Raw genomic sequence first — 18,982 nt, forward strand, 5'->3', positions numbered from 1 at the left:
TAACAGTGCAGGGTGACCATCATAGCAAACAGAAAACTCCAGATGTACGCTATTGTGTATTATTATTTATTTATTCATTGCTTTTTCAGGTCAGCAACTCAGCGTAGGTCTCATAACCAAGATATCATTAAAGAAATATATAAAATTGACATTGAGTGATAACAAGAGCCAACCAATGCCCTGTCATCTTTACCAAGGAATATGCTATTGTTGCTTTTCAACTGGGTGCTCACTATTTGAGATCTGTGTTTTACTCTCAGTTCAGGAGAGACACACTGTCTGGTAAGAGCAGGTGATCATTATCTGTCACCCTCAGGAGAAAAACAGACTTGCTTTTCATGCCTCACTGTATGTGGGTGGTATGCTGGACCCTGACACAGGCCTCAATCCGTGATTTCCCTGTGGCAGACCGGGTGCATGTAATCTGCGCGTGTGAGTGTGTGTGTGTGTGTGTGTGTGTGTGTGTGTGTGTGTGTGTGTGTGTGTGTGTGTAGACGTTTAGCTGTACCTACAGTTCCACGGAAACCACACCTGAACAAAATTCCAACAAGCAATTGAAACATTGTATCTTTATTATGTAGCACACACACACACACACACACACACACACACACACACACACACACACACACACACACACACACACACACACACACACACACACACACACACACACACATACAGCCCTTTGGAGAGCCATTCCATATCTGGAATTGTGATAAATAACTGGTGACAAAATATAGTCCTACATACATTTCATTTATTATTACCAACAAAAACATTTTGGGAATTTACGTTTGGAGTGATTTTCCTTCAAGTGGAAGCCTTGTAGAACATCAAATTATCGTTTTGAATGCATTATCACTTTTCATAGCCTACTGAACAGAACTACTTTAAAAGACTGCTAGTGGTTCACCTGGTGCACTTATTAACCTCTACAAAACTGGCGTGACATTGAACTTCAATCACAATTCAGTAAGTCTTTGATCCTCTTGCTCCAGCGTGGGATTCCTGAGAACACAACCCTATGACCCCTGTCTTAATCTAAACAGACAGTGCAGTAGCCCGATACAGTATATATAAACAACGTATGAACAATGCGAGATGAAAGAAGCAGATGTCAGCTGCAGCTCCTACCTGTGGGAGGAGCTTGTGCACCTGCAGACACAGTCACAGTCGATGCCTTGCTTTTAGCGGCAGATCGCAACTTAATTGCATAAGCCAGACGCGCAAGCAGAAGCCAGACTGAGCCAGCGCAATGGAGGCAAAAATGGATTCATCTGACGACCGGGGAGTGCAGCTCCTGGACATCAGCTCCAACTCGCCCTCTCCTGAGCCCCGAAGTGCGGAGGAGGTGTCAAGCCAGTGGGCGAAACCACCCTATTCATACGTGGCTCTCATCGCTATGGCAATAGAAGACTCTACGGACAAGAGACAAACGCTGGGCGGAATATACGACTTCATCATCTCCAACTTTCCCTACTATGAGAAGAACAAAAAAGGTTGGCAAAATAGCATACGACACAATCTGTCTCTCAATGAGTGCTTTATCAAAGTCCCCCGGGAGATTGGGGCTGACAAGAAGGGCAACTTTTGGATGCTGGACCCCGCATTTGAGGACATGTTTGAGAAGGGGAACTACCGGCGGCGGAGGAGGGTGAGGAGACCCTACAGACCATCCACCGTTCCTTACTTGACCGGGAACCCCGTGGACTTGTCCAAACCTCTCTACCTAGAACCTTTTGTGAGCGGCACCTGGGGTCTGTGCATTCCCGGCTCCGAGCCCTCTCGATACCCACCTGTGCATCCCCGCAGCGTGTCTCCCAACGGGACATATTGCACGGTCCCAAACTTTTACCACCCTCCATACGGTGGCACTGGTTACCATCACCACCCGTCCGTACTGGTCCCTCAAAACGTGTGCACATACGGCGGAGTGACCCAGCCGATGAGTCCAGAGGGAAGCAGCCTGTCAGTGGCCTGCAGCCAGCAGTTCACATGTCATCATTCATCATTTGACCAGTAAGGTTTGGAGTTATTCATTTGACAGCCAAGTTCACGAAAAGTTCTTGTATTTCAGTTTTAGTTAGGCTGTCGTTAGTTTGTTATGGACATATAAATGTGTGAGTTGAATTCCTGTATATGTTTCCAAACCCCCATTTGCTTTTTGTATTTTTTTGTTGTTGTTGTTGTTCTGATAAATGCCTGACCATTCGTTACTGTGTTATTTATTAATTTTCTCTGGCATTATCCAATTCTACCAAACTGCTATGCAATACTGAAGCACTGATTAGTTTCCTTATTCGATTCTGAATGTTTGTATGTGAAATACATCATGTTTGTGGAATCGGCTAAAATTAAATAAATTTGTGTTATTTTTGCATCAGTAATGACTTGATCCTCTATTTGTTATGGGTGTCAACGTTGAAAAAAACCTATAGGTCTATAGCATATTTCTTATAAGCTGCCTACTTTGATTGCAATGTCAACTTTTATTAGTTTAGACTACCTATTTAAGCCCAGCTGTCCTGGTTAAAGTGTAAGAAGTAGGTTTTTGCTAAGATTTTTCTCTATTTATAGGCTACATAAAACGATCTCATATAGTCTAGTTTATTCTTTGAGTATTTGATTTAATAGTAGTGCCTAATTAAAATAAATATCCTCGAAAATGAAGTGTCATGTGTAAATCTTTTGTTTTACATTACATAATAACTTTATTTATTTATATAGCACCTTTTAAAAACACAGGTTTACAAAGTGCTCATGTTGCAGGAGACGATTATCCTCAAAGCATACATCTACTGGGATTGGTGCACAGTAATAAACATAGCCGTAAACTACCACTTGTTTGCGAGGGAAACCGATACAGCGAGTGTCCCCCCTCCTGCGTTCCAACACTGAAATACTCCATCTCCACAACACTACGCGGTGCTCTTAGTCAAATTACAAGTTGTGTCTGGTTTCCCTTTGAATTTGAATCTATTCCTTATTCTACATTTATGATAAAACATTCAAAGTCTCCAATATAAATTGAGTAAAAAAAATGTTTTCTTAAAGCGCAATACGACGTTAAATAATGCTGAAAACATAACGGAACGCGTCCAAATCGTGACGCACTTCCGTTTCCGTTGCATGGGCGTTAACAAAGGGCAATCGCTTGCCGCGTGCGCTCTTCGCCGTTTTTCCGCGGCAGCGCTCGTGTTATACTTTTCCTATGTTTTGCTATCTCACCTGCTTCTAATTTTACAACAATGGAGGCGATTAACCAGCTTTTACTGGAGTATCCTGAACTAATGTACACTGGGATCGGAGTTACGGCGATTGCCACCGGAGGAACGCTGCTCTACAGACTCGCCACCAGGTAACTTGGCGGTTTGTTTACAGCTACCTGCTCGCAAGAACAAGTTAGCAGACGGTGTTTGAGTTTTTACAGCGGAATTGTGTCATTCGAGAAATAATGCCGACTACAAAAATGTAGCAACGCATTTAATTTATCCTACAAATGTTTTTGTTATGCTACCAGCAGCGTTAGCGTTTATGTGCTAACTTACTTCATGTTGTTGCATCAATAAGACGATAAGTAGTGTGTTTATCCTTTTGAATTCTTAACAAAAATATTGATTATTCAGCCATTGCATACACATTAGTTTATTATAGCTGTAAGGAGTCATCGTGTTTGGTCGAGCCGATGCCTTCATACATTGGAATAACTTTTGCACGTCAAGCACCTGCAGTCTTTTAACTCAATACAACATAAAAGTTAATCGTCATTAATAATATATCAAAACGTGGGTAGCTTTTTTTTTTTAACCAGCCCAAAGACAACATGCGATTCTTCTGTGGGAAAACGCCGTCTCTTCAGGAATGATAAACACGTTTTAAATTGTGTCATGGCAATTCACGATTTCTTACTTGCAGAAAGAAGCCGATACATGCAAACGTGAACTGCTGGTTCTGCAATGAGAACACAGTGGTTCCTTATGGTAACAGGAACTGCTGGGACTGTACCAACTGTGACCAGTACAATGGCTTCCAGAGTGTGAGTACATTACGCCTGTGGTTTTATTCTTTTAAGGTGTCAATTTATTTATTTTTTTATGTGCTGTAAACTGTAAGTGTCCATTTAATCATCGTCTCATCTTTTTTTTTTTTTAGAATGGGGATTACAACAAACCTATTCCAGCTCAGCACAATGAACATCTGAACCATGGAGTATGTGGCAGCCTCCCCTCATCTGTGACACCCCAGACACAGCAATGGGTCAACTGTCAGATGCTGCTCTGCAAGAAATGCAATAACAACCAGTCAGTAAAGATCAGGCAACTGGCGTCATTTATCCCAAGGGACGAGGTTTGTACAGTGTTTTTTTTTTCTTCTACTCACTATGACACCATCTTTATACTAACCTGTTTGGAAACTGTAGGACACTGAGTGGACTGTATTTGATCTTTTGTAGGAGAACTATGATGAAGAAATTGAGGCCTACAAGCACCACCTTGAGCAGACCTATAAGTTATGCAGGCCTTGTCAGACAGCTGTGGAGTACTACATCAAATATCAGAACCGACAACTTCGCACTGTGCTCCTAAATCATCAGCTGAGGCGCACTCGAGATGCAGACAACGGGTTCATAAAGGTTAGTGCAGACACCTGACCAACAAACGGTGTGCGTAAATAAGAATCATGTTGAAATGAAACGCAGTAAGGCATTGTGGTAGAAGTAATACACTTCTATGTACTGTGTTATGTAGTCCAGGGGTTTCAATATTGACTGAATTAACAGTTTCCAATAAAAATGTGTCTCCAACAGAGCTCCTGTTCTGTGTCCTCTCCCCTCGGGGTCGTGATGCTACGTGCCCTCACCTTCCTTATTTGTGGGTTCCTCCTTGCTACATCTTTCTACGCATCCCCGGACCAGCTTACTTCACCTGCTGCACAGACACTAAGTGGTGGGATCATTCCTCCTAAGCCAAAAGCCTCTAACAAGTCCTCCTCCATTAATGAAACCAGCGGAGGTGTTCCCTTGTGGCAGAGTGTGAAGGAGCTTCTCCCGGACAAAGCCATCGAAAGCGCCAGGCTCGTGTGGCAGCACGGACGAGACAACCAGCTAGCTGTGGTCTCTGTCGGCCTAGTGACTTGTCTTACTACTATCTTCTTAGCTGGACCCGTGAGGTAAGGAGTAATTACCTCCGTGTAGTTTGAGATTTGGTTTTGTGAAAACAAACAAACTAAAAGTGAATGTGTCGCTGTGTTTTCAGGTTGAGGAGAATTGACGCCGCGGCCTCAGTCCTTTGGTTCCTCACTCTGCTCCTCTACTTGGCTGAAAGCTACGTGACTGGTACCTTAAGCTGGATGGACACTGCAAAGCTCAGTATCCTCTCCCTCTGTTGCCTTGTCAGCTTTGCTGCCGCTGTGGCAATTCGAAAGCCCCTTGGTCCAAGAAGAGCCAGATATCGAAGGTCAGAATATGAGCAATGATGTTCCAATGTGTATTTAGATGCAGGCTTTTGTAGAGGGTTCTCTTTCTTTTAGAGAATTTTATTTATCAGAACTAGATCAAAACATAGGAATCTATACGTGTCAATTTGAGCATTTTTACGCCTCATCTCCCTAAACTAATGTGTGAGTGACTATGAGGTTTGGACATATAAATGATAAACCTAAAACACGTGACTGTATCTGTGAGCTGTGATCATAAGAAAACACGAATCCTACTTTTTAAAATACTGTACATCAAATACTCACCTTCAAGCACACATGCACATCTCCTACAGTTACCCAATGTGTTTTGGGGTTTGAGAATTTTAAACTTTTTTAGTCTTCGAAGAATATTGTGATCAAATAGGAACAACCTAAAGAAAAGAAAGTAATTTATTTCACAAACTGTGATATGTTTCTCCAAAATGTTCCTGTCATTTAATCTATAACTAATTGAATTGCGTATTTCATACTAACCCAAACACATGTGTGACTGACTGAGTGGTAGCTAATGATGAAGTGGTAGTTGAACATTAAAGTCCCAAACTATTACTTAACCCTCTTGTAGACCGTGTAAATCTTAATTATTTTGAGTGTACTTATTTATTGATTTGTGTATCTACTTGTTGCATGAAATACTAATCTGTGAAGACCCTTCAAGCAGTTTTCAAGATGTGGCTCTGCAACACTCCCGTTCTTTTCTAGTACTACTTGAGATATTTTCTGAAAGGCGGTCGTGACTCCTCTGAAGACATGTTGAGTTTTAACTCATGCCTGTGCGATTTGTGAATTTATTGACATTTTTGGAATTGCATTATTTAACAGCGACAGCCACAGCGTAGGAATATCAAACAATCAATCATTATTTGTTTAGAGCAAATTCATAACAACTGTCGTCTCGAGTCGCTTTACGAAAGAGCGTTAGGGGTTAATATGAAGGAAGGATTTCTACATTGTATTCCTGTTGTCCACACTTCCTTGTGAGGTGGAAGTCGGAGCAGGCTGTGCATGAATGATAACAAAAGTAGCAGTACTAGCTTCCCATTTGAAGGGATCATTCCTCCTTTTTGAGTATTCACTGAATGTACATACATATGTTACTGTCTGCTTGATCAAAGCTGGTGTCTCTTGATGACTACCAGGCCGGTGTAATGTAGAACTGTAAGATTCAAACATATAGTAGGTTTTTATCTAAACGAGCCACTACACACTCATCAGTATTAGAAAAGTAGGATGTTCACTGTCTACAGATAAGTCCTAATTAAAAGGTTATCTTTCGTCCAAACAATTTAGAACACAGAACCAAAATATAAACACAAATGTTTTTGTTTTTGCTTCAATATCTTACAAGTTGAAATCAAAGAGCTAAGCATTTTTCTATGTACACAAAAGGCCAAACCCTCTCAAATGTTCAGTATCTGGTGTGGCCTACCATTTGCCAAAGATGTACAGATGACAGCAAGCATGCAGATGAGCTTCCCTGAGACGGTTTCTGCACAGTTTGTGCAGAGATTCTTTGCTTGTGCAAACCAGTTCTTTCATCAGCCCGGTGGCTGGTCTGAGACGATCTTGCAGGTGAAGATGCCAGATACGGCGTGGTTAAACGTGATCTGAGGTTGTGAGGCCGGTTGGATGTACTTCCAAATTCTGAGAAACCACATTTGAGATGGCTCATGGGGGCGATATAAACATTCAATTAACTGACAACAGCTCTGGTGGACATTCCTGAGTCAGAATGCAGATTACACACTCCCTCAAAACTTGTCGGTCGCAGTTTGCTGTGTGATAAAAGTGCACGTTTTGAGTGACATTTTATGGTGACCAACTTAAGGCACGCCTTTGCAATAATCATGCTGTCTGATCAGCATCTTTAAAATGCCACAGAACTGTCAGGTGGATGGATTATCTCAGCAAAGGAGAAGAGCTCACTAACACACATCTGAACTGAGAGCTCAAAATTGAGAGGAATAGTCCTCTTATGTCCATAGAAATAGTCTTAGATCTTTGGTTTCAGCTCGAGAAAAATAGCAGCATAAACAAAAGTGTTGCATTTATAGTTTTGTTCATTTTAGTTTGAATTATGTTTCTTTTATAATCGTTTTAGATATTCAAACGCAGATGTGTCTAACACTCACATAATGCTCCTCTTGATCTAGTAACACTAAACTTTCCTAAACCGGCTGTCTAATGTGTTGATTTATGAAACACACTGTTAGACCAGCTGCATGCACTAACATCACATCTCTAGACGAGTTCGTTCTGTTGACATGATTTGTTTTACTATGTTGGAATGGACAAAGGTGATTTCTAATGAAGTGATGGTAGTGTTTAGAGTTATTAGAAACTAATAGATGTGCAGTAGAGTGTTTTTGGATGTTGTATGCTGGGTAGAGTGCAGTGACTGTTGGGTCTGTTTTGCATGTTAAGATGTGCTGTAGATGAAGTCATGTTCTCAAACCAGTAGTCTCTTAGCTTTAGATTTGACATTTTGACAGTCAAAAACATGACATCAGGAGGTCAAGAGAAATCATTGTACATGTATAATGGTTACATAAAGAGTACTTTGAAGTTTCAATCCTCCTATGTTTAAAAAAATGTGATAACATTGTAAAATGATATTCATCATGCTAATTTTATATTCATCATGCTTTAGCTATATTTACCTGGGTCTGTTTACACTACAAGTTAACATCTGTCCTGGGTGATTGGATCACAGATGGACAGATCTAAGTAAGTCAGAAAACACCTGAGAATAGGATGCGTCTGGGACATCAGATAGTATAGACTCTAGAGGTCATGTCGTGCGTCCTCATTAACAGAGGCTCCAGTCCTTGTCGCAGCGGCCATGGGTTTGAATCCAACATCGGCCCTTTGCAGCACGTCATCCCCCAATCTCCTGTCCCAACAATTCCTGACTCTCTTCAGCTTTCTTATCCAATACAGAGATAATTCACTCATGAAATAGATAATTTTCAGGTAGGAATGACAGGAAAGTGGTCTGTCCATAAAAGCCTTACTGTGGGACTAGGCACTATTTTCATCATTACCCAAGACATATCTGCATATTCACGACTAAATAATTGTGGCCAAATGTGTTTAAGTCCAGCTCAATGACATTCTAGCAGTCAGAGCTAAAGAATCTCTTAAGTGCATTCACAGATACACTTCATCTGATCACCCAGAGCACTTGCTAATAACTGATATGAAGGGGGCCCCAGAATCACTTCCCTTTTACCGTTGATAAACTGCATCAAATCAATATTTCAAACGTTTGACAAATACTTTAATAGAAGGTAGTGTTTCAGCAATGATGTATTTGAAGGTTTTTGTTGTTTCTTTTAACGTCTTCTTTGCTAACGTTTGATAAACTGTGTTAAGAGTTTGTTTGCATTAAATCTCCAGTTTGCATGTTTGGTATCCTCTGATATATGTAGAATATCTAGTCTAAGTGTGTGTTTTAGGAATATACTGCATTAGGGCTGCACAATACGTTTCAGTGTCAGCTTTATAGCAATATCAGCATTCACATTTAACCCATAGGAAAAGAAAAATATAAAGCTGATATTTAAAGAAGAAATGATTCCTCACTCAGTAAATACATGTTTGACCTGTTGGATGGAAGCCCCGGTATGATGGCTGTGCTTCAACACTATGTTGATGCAGGCAGATGAAGCCAAAGCTAACTGAGCGACCTTCAGATTAGTTTTGCCCATTAAGTGGTTTTTAAACTTCAGGAGTGACACGAAGAACAGCAGATAGACATCAAAACCGACTATGTTATATTTACCGCACTTCATTTTGTGATAGAAATATTAAACAAGTGACGTCACCCGCATCGTACAATTTTTCTAACGTCATGCGGGTCTAATATGTACATAGAAAAAACACACTGCATTTGTCTGGTTTGATGTCCTGTATTTTTCTTATCACAATATTTATCACAGAAAGAAAAGATATTGCAGCTTTTTCCCGATATTGTGCACCCCTTTACTGTATTTACCCGATCAGCTATGCTACGGTTAGCCTTTAGTTGTGTGAAGCTGTCACAGCACTGCTTTATAACTTGTTCTTGTGAATCATACATTTTGGCTGCTAGATGAAACTACAGCATTAAACCATTTCTACAAACGTATTTAGGGTTTACACGATGACCGCTGTAGAACTACCTTTTCTAACGATGCAGCCATGAATGTATTGGTCTTTACTACTCTTTTTCTACTATGTATGGATTTCCAATATGTAGCTAACATTTGTGATTGTGTCATACATACATGTTGATGTGATGTGTGTGTTGCAGAAACACTAATTCAAAATTTTAAAACATATGTTAAGGCTACAGCGCCAAATCGTGTGTTTTTTTTTTTTTTAAAGATTATGCACTGACTTTGTATTCTAAGCTACCTAAGTATTTATAAGCTCATGAAGTATATTTGATCCGTAACTATTAAAGCCTTCGGTAGCGGCTGACAAACGAGTTCCGTCCATGCTCAAAGGTTTCCTGCAACACACGCCAACAAAAAAAACAAAAAAACAGTGTGATTGATGCTGAAATTGGTGCCTTTCTTATGATGTCAGGTGCCAATTTTGAGACTTTGTAGCAATTGTTGCTGTACATTGAATGAAATAAACAACTTGTGAAAGGATGAGCCTTCTCTGTATGATTTAAAAAAATAATTTTGACTTGTTTTACATCCTGAAATGGTATTACACACCTTCATAAATTTAGGGAAATGTCATCTCTTTGGATTGTTTGAAGACAGGGCTTAGTTGCTACTGATGATAAACTACATCAACACTTAGCATGTCTGTGTCACTGTGTTGTGGAAAGTGAGTGAGTTGAACAATAATGCACTGTAGCACTTCTCTTTGGTTCGTCAGTAACTTTCAGCTGCTGCACTTTGCACAACAGCTGCAGCGGCATTTCAGTGACAGCTGTCACTTGCCAGAGCTCATAAAACGGGCATTAGACACTACTTGGACAAAATGGGGTTTCAATTATAATGTTGAGAATGCTCTGTTGACTTCATTATGAAACAGATAGAAATTCAATTCTGCTATTTTTTCAAGAATAAATGACAGAAGGTCATTCACTGTCCTTGTAGCACTCTTTTGACTTATTCTTGAAACTAAAATGTGTTGTTTCGTCTTCATAAAGCTTTGTAGTTATTTTGTCATTTCAATTTCCAGTTGTAGACAGTCTCATTTCTTTTGTGTTACAGATACCTTTCAGGCAGCTCCTCGGCCCCCCTCACCAGCCACCCTCCTTTGTTCTGTAATGGTCAGGCAGACTCCTTCGTCCCCAGCCCACCCCCAAACATCTCCATGCTCATCAACCGACAGCAACAGACTCCCCGTGAGCGCAAGGCCTCCCCCTCCTCTCTGCCAGGCCGCCTCAGCAGAGCCCTCTGCCTCGGCACAATCCGCTCCCTCACCAGGACAGGTAACATTCAAATGAACTTGGATTAGGTCGGCAGAAAAAAAGCATTTGTCTGATGAGGACCACTTTGATAAGATAATAGTGCTGTGTCCAAACTTAACTTCAGAGACATGCACATGTTCACAGTTATTTCTCCTAGTAGCTGGTCACTACCCTCCCAGGGTAAGATGGGGATATTCAGCTGCTCAGACAAGTTTAATCTTGAGTTTCAGCGTCTTGCCAGGTTCTGCCTTGCAAACAGACGAGATTTATAGTTGATAAAATTCTTCCCAGTTTCTGCTGATTGGAAGAAATTTGGGTCAAGACTCTTGTTTTTATTTTTGAAGAAAGGACATTTTAGGTATATTAGTCTGTCCTAATTATAGTTAAATACACTGTTCAGCATTTGCTTAAATGTTTTCCTTTATTTCTTTAACATAAAGCCACTTCTTATAGTCAGAGTATAATGAAGACACTGTTACAGTTTGTCTCAAACATATCATTAAAACTACAAATTACTGTATACTGTTATATAAATGCAGGTTCTCATCTGGATCTGGATTGAATTTTCTGAGATAAATCCATTGCCTCAGTAGAAGGTCCAGTCGCCTTATTACATAAATTAAAGCTTAAAGTTTGAAATGTTATGTTAAAGGTGTCCACAAAAATGTATTAACCGTAGGTTAATGTATTAACAATTTTAATGATGGATACTTTTGAACCCAGTTTCACCTCCCAGGTCTGAGGCTTCGATGCTTCTCTGTCATGTGTGATAGAAGCCTGACTTTTATGTTGGTTGAACACGCTGCCTTGGCCATTCTGACCTTTTTTATAATTACAGTAACTCATGAAAATAAAGAGCAGATTATTCAATATAACAAATCTTTATTGCCCCATTGCTGCACTGTATTGTTTTTGCCACAAGGTGGCAGAATTTTGTAAAGTTTATGTGACCACCACCTCTTATCACTAACACATGCTTCTTCTGTTTTTTAATGCCAAACATTGTCAACAGGAGCTGGCCTCATGTAATGGATTAATTTGTTTCTGGCAAAGTGACTAATGCAGGCTTAAAGTAAAGCCCAGTTAGTATTGTTTAATGATGTCACTATATTATGTATTCATGTTTCCTCTCAGATTCTGGTTACCTGTTTAGTGGAAGCAGACCAACATCAGCGTGCCAAGATTCTCCGTCTTCAGGTATTATAACTTCATTTTGTGATGTCCACTGAACCTTCTATTACCATTAACCTGTTTCACCTGCACTCTTCAAAATTTCCTAAAAAACAAAACGCATATATCAAGCGGAAAAGAGTATTGAGCAGATTCATAACCTTCATTACCTTACACTAGTCGTAAGATGTTAACACTATTAAGTTAATAGTTAATAATAATTAACTATTAAGTTAATAGTATTAACATCTAATAGTTAATAAGTTAAGTTAATAGTATTAACCGCTCCATTGCTCCTGAATATTTTGTTGCGTTCACACATCGGCTCAGCCTGACTTCACCTGGGAATTTTGCTCGGGTGCTGGTGGAATTCTTGGTAAAGTGAGGGTGAAAAAATGTGGCTGTTAAGCTCACCTTAAAAATATAGTGAAATCTTCAGGAGTTAAGTTTTGCAGATGTGTGATATGAACAATGCATTAAAAAGTCTTCTAGAGCTCCTGATTAACATATTTTGTTGCTCCGTTGATACAGATTACTTTTCACTGAAGTCGGGTAGCCGCCCATCATCACCGGGCCCCTCTCCTACTCCTTCTGTAGCTGGATCAGTCACATCCACTTCAAGTTCTGCCAGACAAAGACGCCCTCTCATCTGCCCTGCTCGCCTCAACATCAGTGGGCAGAGTCTCCGGCTTTTCTCCACAGAGCCAGAACCCTCGCTGATGTCTCCCCCTGTGTCTCCACCACCTGCTTCTCCATCCTTCCAGAGACAAAATGGTAACCACAGCGGAGATTAAGCTTTTAAGATTTTGCACAAACATACCTTGCTATGGACCTGAGTGCCATTCATGATTCTACCACAAGATGGCCAAACCCTAGACACAAAGAAAAGATTTATGTTCAAAATTAAACTTATGATCAGCTGATTTGAATTATTACCTTTTTTTTCCAGATATGACTTCAATGTTATGGGTTAGAACTGTGGTAGAAGAGCAGGTGAAGCAAGACAGCTCCCCGGAGTCGTCAGTATGTGGGGTTGACACTACAACAGAGACGCCAGAGAGCACCACTAATGAGAGAGGTAAGTAAAGTGATGGCGGAGGGGGATGGCGGAGTGAGGGAGTTTTCTGGTTTATCTGTTTAGATGGATCATTTTTCTTCTGCTCATTTTAAGTTCATTTTCCCTTTTTTTTTCCATTGTAAAATAATTTCTTCCGGGGTTTGTTTTTCTTTTGTAAACAAATAACAAGTCTAAAGATTGAGGGTTTAATTTGCTCTACATATTTTTAAAGCCTCTTGAATCAAGTTTGAAATGTGCAGATTGAGAAACAATTGAGAAAATGTCCTTGCGTTTTTTTGTTGCAGATCAAGGTGCTCAAGTTTGGGGGGGTGAATCTTGACTTGACTTGAAATGTGGTTCAAATCCTGGCCCTAGCTTGGCCACTAAAGGTCTTTAACAAAATTGACCCTATGACACTTCTGCATTTTGAATCTAGCTGAGGATCTTTTTCCTGATGAAGGTGAACCCTTGGCTCAGTTTAGGGTCCTGAGCACTCTGGACCAAGTTTTCACTGAGGGTATGAATGATTTTCAAAAGACATGATGCATTGTATTTTTTTAAAAAAAGAAAAGTTTTTCGACCCTGGTTTCATCAGACCAGAGAATCGTGCCTCTCACAATCTGATGGTCATTTGTTTTCGAACTCTAAGCGGTCCTACATCTGGCCACTGTGCCATAAAGTCCTGATTTATGGAGTGCTGAAGCAATGGTTGTCCTTCTGCAAGTCTGACCGTTTTTTACTCGTTGTCTATGAAGCTCAGTCAAAGTGAAAGTGAAAATAGGATTCTGTGTTGGCGCTTTCATCATTTCAAGAGAAATGGGCGAAGCCTGAGACAACTTTCTGGTATCATTACAAAAACTCTGGATAGGTATGACAATGTAATCTGTTTTTTTTTCTTTAGGGAACATGTCAAGTCTAGATTTTGTCTAGGACAGTGTTGTAAAATGTATAAGCATTTCCCTTTATGAATATAATTCAGTCATCATTTTTGTAATTAAAAATGTACTTATGTACATTCCGCTTAGTGTAGACTGAGGTATAGACACTCTATGCAGTGAGAACACACTGGGCTTGAATAAGGTTGTCTTATCTATATATACCTGTGCTATAACATTGGAGACCTTAATGTAGCCTTGTTGATGCATGAAGATTATTTTCATGAAATAACTTCTGCTTCCTCTGCTTCTTAAATGTACAGGTTTCTTTAAACGTCTTATCTGGCCGGGGCTTCTCTTGACGAGCCTGACTGCCAACCTGCTCTTTTTGGGCCATTACACCTACAACAACTGGAGATGAACTCTCTGTGGGTCTGCTGCGCTACTCCTGTGACTCATGAAGGGTGAGTCGGCCTCTGGATCTAGACAACCCTGTCAATTCTGTGGACCCGGAGGTCATTCAGCAATTGTACTTGAAACAAACGATCTGGGAGTTGCTTTTTGTTTGCTTGGGCTTTGTGGAAATACCGATGTCAGCGGAAAGTTATCATGGATTCAGTGAATTTAATAATCAACAGCAAAGCTCAATTTCAGCGAAGAAATACTGCAGCATTTTTTTAAATCATTATTTATTATAGAGGTTCAAGAGCATTTTGACTTTTGTGTTGTGGCCTTTTTTTGTTTTTTTCATTGACATTGACTGCTCTTGCTTCAACACAAAGGCAAGTGTAATGGATTTCAAAGGCTCAAGTTTTGCGCTGATGCTTGAAAGCTTTTAAAAATCAGTTTTGTGAAATTTGCAATCCAAGCCAACGCTGCTCCTCCTACACACAGGGTCACGTCATATTATACTGATTGTGATGTGTGTGTGACTACTTCACACTAAATCATACTATTGTTCAATTTCTAAAGCCAAAAAGCTTTAAAAAAAAAAAAAAAAAACAACAACAACAAAGCAGCATTTTCTGTCTGTGCTGTTTTATGATACTTTGGATTTTCTTTTTATTTGTACATATTTTTTTCTGTACTGTTATTATTTTCATAACACTGGCTTTAGTGTGTCCCCGAGGTTTGTTTGTTTGTAAGGGGTGATAGCATGGTCTCATCGGCTCCCTTGTGGGGGAGATTTTTTTTTTTTTTACAATACATTCAACAGGCAAAATAAATTCAGGACTGAAACATAAAGATGTGGAACAACATTTATTTTTGTTAGTATTTAAAATAGTGACTTCAGACATGTTGTATGTCTTTTTTGGGGTCCTTCAACAATTAAACTTAGAGGATTTTAATGTGTTACTTCATACAGCAAAAAAATGATACCATAACATATTAGATCCTTCAGTTTACACAATATTTCGTCATGTGGGGCCTTGCTTACATTGACTGATTGATTACATTCATGTAACCAAGACATGAGGGGACTGAATATTAAGGCAATTAGAGGTGATCTCTGCTTTCAGAGAAAATCCCCGTTTCATTCAGGATGCTTGTGGCTGAGGTTTTTAAACACAAACTTGACCAAACTTAAAATGATCTGAACATTTCACGGCCAGCTCAAAGTGAAATGAGGAAACGAGGACTGCATACATGCCATCATTGTATTAACATTCAAACATAAATGATTAAGTTTTCAAACATGAGATATAAAAGAAAGCATGATTGTTCTTCTGATCTGTGTGTAAAAAGGAAATGTGAAAAAGAGAAGTGTGGTTAATGGGAAGCTGTGTCTCCTTCTCTTTTCTCTCAACAATGAGGGAGTGGGTCGTGCTCTTATGAACCACTTTGGATTGGGGGCACCGGTCCAAGGTGTTCAAATCCATTGCGACCCAGCAACACCTACTGGCCCCTGAAACACAAAGAACAAAACCAGCAAAACAAGCAACCAGCAGGGTTGTCACAATGATTTTGTGTTGCGTTGGATTTTTTTCTGGCTCTCTGGCTGAGTTCACACTGCACACCGTAATGCTCAATAGATCGTCAGTCAGTACTGTACATTGACTTTTAACGAGAGTGAAAGTGGCCAACTGTGCTGTCTGTTAATGAGTTGTCTCAACATAAACAATCTGTTTGTGGTTTGATTAAGTGACCAGACCACATAGAAAAGCAGAAGATAGTGCTTCAAGTTCCGGCGTTTGTTTCGAGGATTTGTCAGTCTAATTACGAAATCCTTTTACATCTGTGAAACCGGACAGTGACTCAGCAGAAGCAGTGGCAGTCACGGTGGATGAGATCAATGAAGTAAACAAGAAGCTACAAAGTTGTCTGTCTGACTGACTGATAGTTGAGTCCCTGTCTTACTGTCCCATCAACAGATCCCTCTATACCCCCCCTCCCCACATTACCCCCTCCCAAAGAAGAGGCCGCAGGAAGTTTATATTATTATTACACACAAAGTAACATAATATATTTGACCTTACTGTACTTGTATCTATTTCACATTAGAGTATTTAAATGTGTTGTGGTATAATTTTCAACATTATGAAGCGAATGCACTGTAAAAGAACAAACACACTCGCATGTCAGAGACTGAAATGACAGACAGCAACAGCCATCACAACAATGGAAATAATCATGAAACAATCATGAAAATCTATGAATTGTCAGCTTTTCTTTTTTTTTCACACTGTAAGTGGATGCTACACTGTAGCAGCATTTACCATGAGCTGGGCTGCTGTTTACTGGCAGTCATACTACATACATACTACTGCTGAACATAATATGCAGAATGGCATACTACATTTGATAGTATTATGTAGTATGCGCTTTTGAAAACAGCCACAGTGTTACTTTCATTTCATACAGAGATTAAATGAAAGGAAAACAAAAATCTCAGTTTGGCTCTAACATACAGTTAATATTTTTTATATTATGGACATGTTTTACACCTAAGTGATACATGTCAGTCATACACTTAAATAGTTGTATTTCACTAGGCTTTTAAATGTTCTGTTAAAGATAAATATTGTTCACAGTATAAATTGTCAGGAAAGAGATCCTATGGTCGTGTGCAATATTTAAACAAATGAAGAAACATGAAACTTGTGTAAGCATTAGGTTTCTGAGAAAACTTAAATGTGCTACAGAAAATGTCTGAATAAGAGAACAGTCTGTTGGTAGTTTAAAAGCTGTCATTAGACATTGAAAACGATTATAATTATCCATTTTTGAAAAGAAATCATTTTCAATTTGCCTGGTGTTTGACTGACAAAGGCACAGAGAGTCAGAGGGAAGTTTTTCTCTGTACTGAGCTGTGACTAATCTTACTGGATTTTAAAGCTCAGATCTTTAGACTTGTGCACTTTTTTCTGAATTTTTTGGGGTGGGAGGGGTTTGTGCTTGCATGTTCTGATTGAATGTTTGCTTTTGTAATGGTTCTATTAAAGATGGAGAGCACAGTTGTTTTGTATATATGTTGAAGATTTCAGTTTAAAAAGGCTGAATGTGCATTTTGATGTGTTAACGCTGTGTAAGCAGTTTACAGTTGGCTTGTTTTTATTAAGTCATGTTTTAAGACTTCTGGATGTTTTGTTGTCTTTGTTGAATGACCATGCACTTGAATTTTTGAGCAGAGTTATTTTGTTGTCTTATCAGTTATTACTGGATTAGCTCTTATTCTCACACACTTAATGCTATCTTTAAATTGTGGTGATATAAGAGAAATGATCTTTTTGACGTTTTTATTTTGAGCCAAAATAAATGAACGAATGAAAGTGATTTTAAAAAAGGAGTTCCTGAGAAAAGTCAAACATGCTACTGAAATAAGCACATAAAAGATTTTCTGATGTATTTAAAACCCTGTTGAAGATACATACAGTATGTTGAATAGTGAGTTAACAGACTTTTTCTGCATTTGTTCTTGATATGTTGAATGTTGATTTTGCTCAAGAAGTTACATCATTGTTAGAATTTAAGTTTCCATTCAGCCATGATATGAGATGAACCTCATTATATTTTCGTTTTAAGATAATATGATGTATTTTAAGTTTTATTTTCAGAATATTTTAATTGTTCTTGGGTCCTCACATCCACATTGTTTCAAATCAAGAATGACATGTTGTTACCCACTGTGTTCTGCAATGATTCTGTTTGTATTGTAAGGAACATTATTTGCTTGTTTCATCAGGTTGTACACCTTTTTCAATAAAATATTTCCTTTCTTGATTAATGTATTGAATCATTTAAGCCCTGACCATGTACAAAGAAATCACTATTCAGTGTCCCCTTTTGGCATTAAGAGCAAGCTGCAGTTCGTCTCCTGCATCTTCCCCTCTGTACATTTTTAGTCTGAGTGTCTTGTTGGAACATTTCTATCTGCTGGCCGACTCGACTAACTGAACGTTGTCATCACTTTGCTTACATTGAAGGTTAGAGCGAAGCCGGACATCTTAATGTTGCCGTAGTAATGAGACTGAATTGGACTGAGTGGATGAGGGAGCAGGAATAAGAAATAAATTATTGACTAAGCATGTGGAGGACAAATAAAATGGGTCTATGGACAAAAGTAAAACATGATAGTTTTAGAGACATCAGATCATGTATTCTAAAGTTTTCCAGACATTCAACCATCAACACTGTCTGTCACTCTGCTCATGAAAACTATGATAAAGTAAGAAAATCAGCAAAGTCATTCAGAACATTTGATTTCTTCTCTGGGGGAATAAAAATGTCTTGTACAAAATTCAGGAACAATTCCTATAAGGCATTGAACAAATGGAATCTGAATCAACATGATTCTGTTGACTGATGTCTGCCAGTCTATCATAGACAATTTCATAATTGTGTCCACTAATGTTTAAGACAATGTCCTTTGTTATATATTAATCATGATAAAAACATGGTTCTGAAAACCAGCAGCAATATAAAGTCTACAACTGAGATACTTGCCCTAAGTGTTAATTCATCTTTTGCATTGTTTTAATTTGT

At 39.1% G+C, this 18,982-nt stretch overlaps 2 protein-coding genes across 2 annotated transcripts; both read left to right on the top strand.

Annotated features, from left to right (window-relative positions):
• Positions 1 to 1,113: 1,113 nt before the first annotated feature.
• foxl2l (forkhead box L2-like) lies at positions 1,114 to 2,386 on the top strand. Its single transcript, XM_020632202.3, has one exon. The coding sequence runs from the start codon at positions 1,259 to 1,261 to the stop codon at positions 2,024 to 2,026; it is 768 nt and encodes a 255-aa protein (XP_020487858.2). The 5' UTR covers positions 1,114 to 1,258; the 3' UTR covers positions 2,027 to 2,386.
• A 751-nt stretch (positions 2,387 to 3,137) lies between these two features.
• tmem201 (transmembrane protein 201) lies at positions 3,138 to 18,220 on the top strand. Its single transcript, XM_020632291.3, has 11 exons — positions 3,138 to 3,361; positions 3,919 to 4,039; positions 4,156 to 4,350; positions 4,457 to 4,636; positions 4,811 to 5,172; positions 5,259 to 5,459; positions 10,698 to 10,918; positions 12,032 to 12,094; positions 12,599 to 12,841; positions 13,017 to 13,145; positions 14,323 to 18,220. The coding sequence occupies exons 1-11, from the start codon at positions 3,252 to 3,254 to the stop codon at positions 14,418 to 14,420; spliced, it is 1,923 nt and encodes a 640-aa protein (XP_020487947.1). The 5' UTR covers positions 3,138 to 3,251; the 3' UTR covers positions 14,421 to 18,220.
• Positions 18,221 to 18,982: the final 762 nt, after the last annotated feature.

Source organism: Labrus bergylta, chromosome 12 (genome assembly GCF_963930695.1).
Source record: "Labrus bergylta chromosome 12, fLabBer1.1, whole genome shotgun sequence".
Lineage (NCBI taxonomy): Eukaryota > Metazoa > Chordata > Actinopteri > Labriformes > Labridae > Labrus > Labrus bergylta.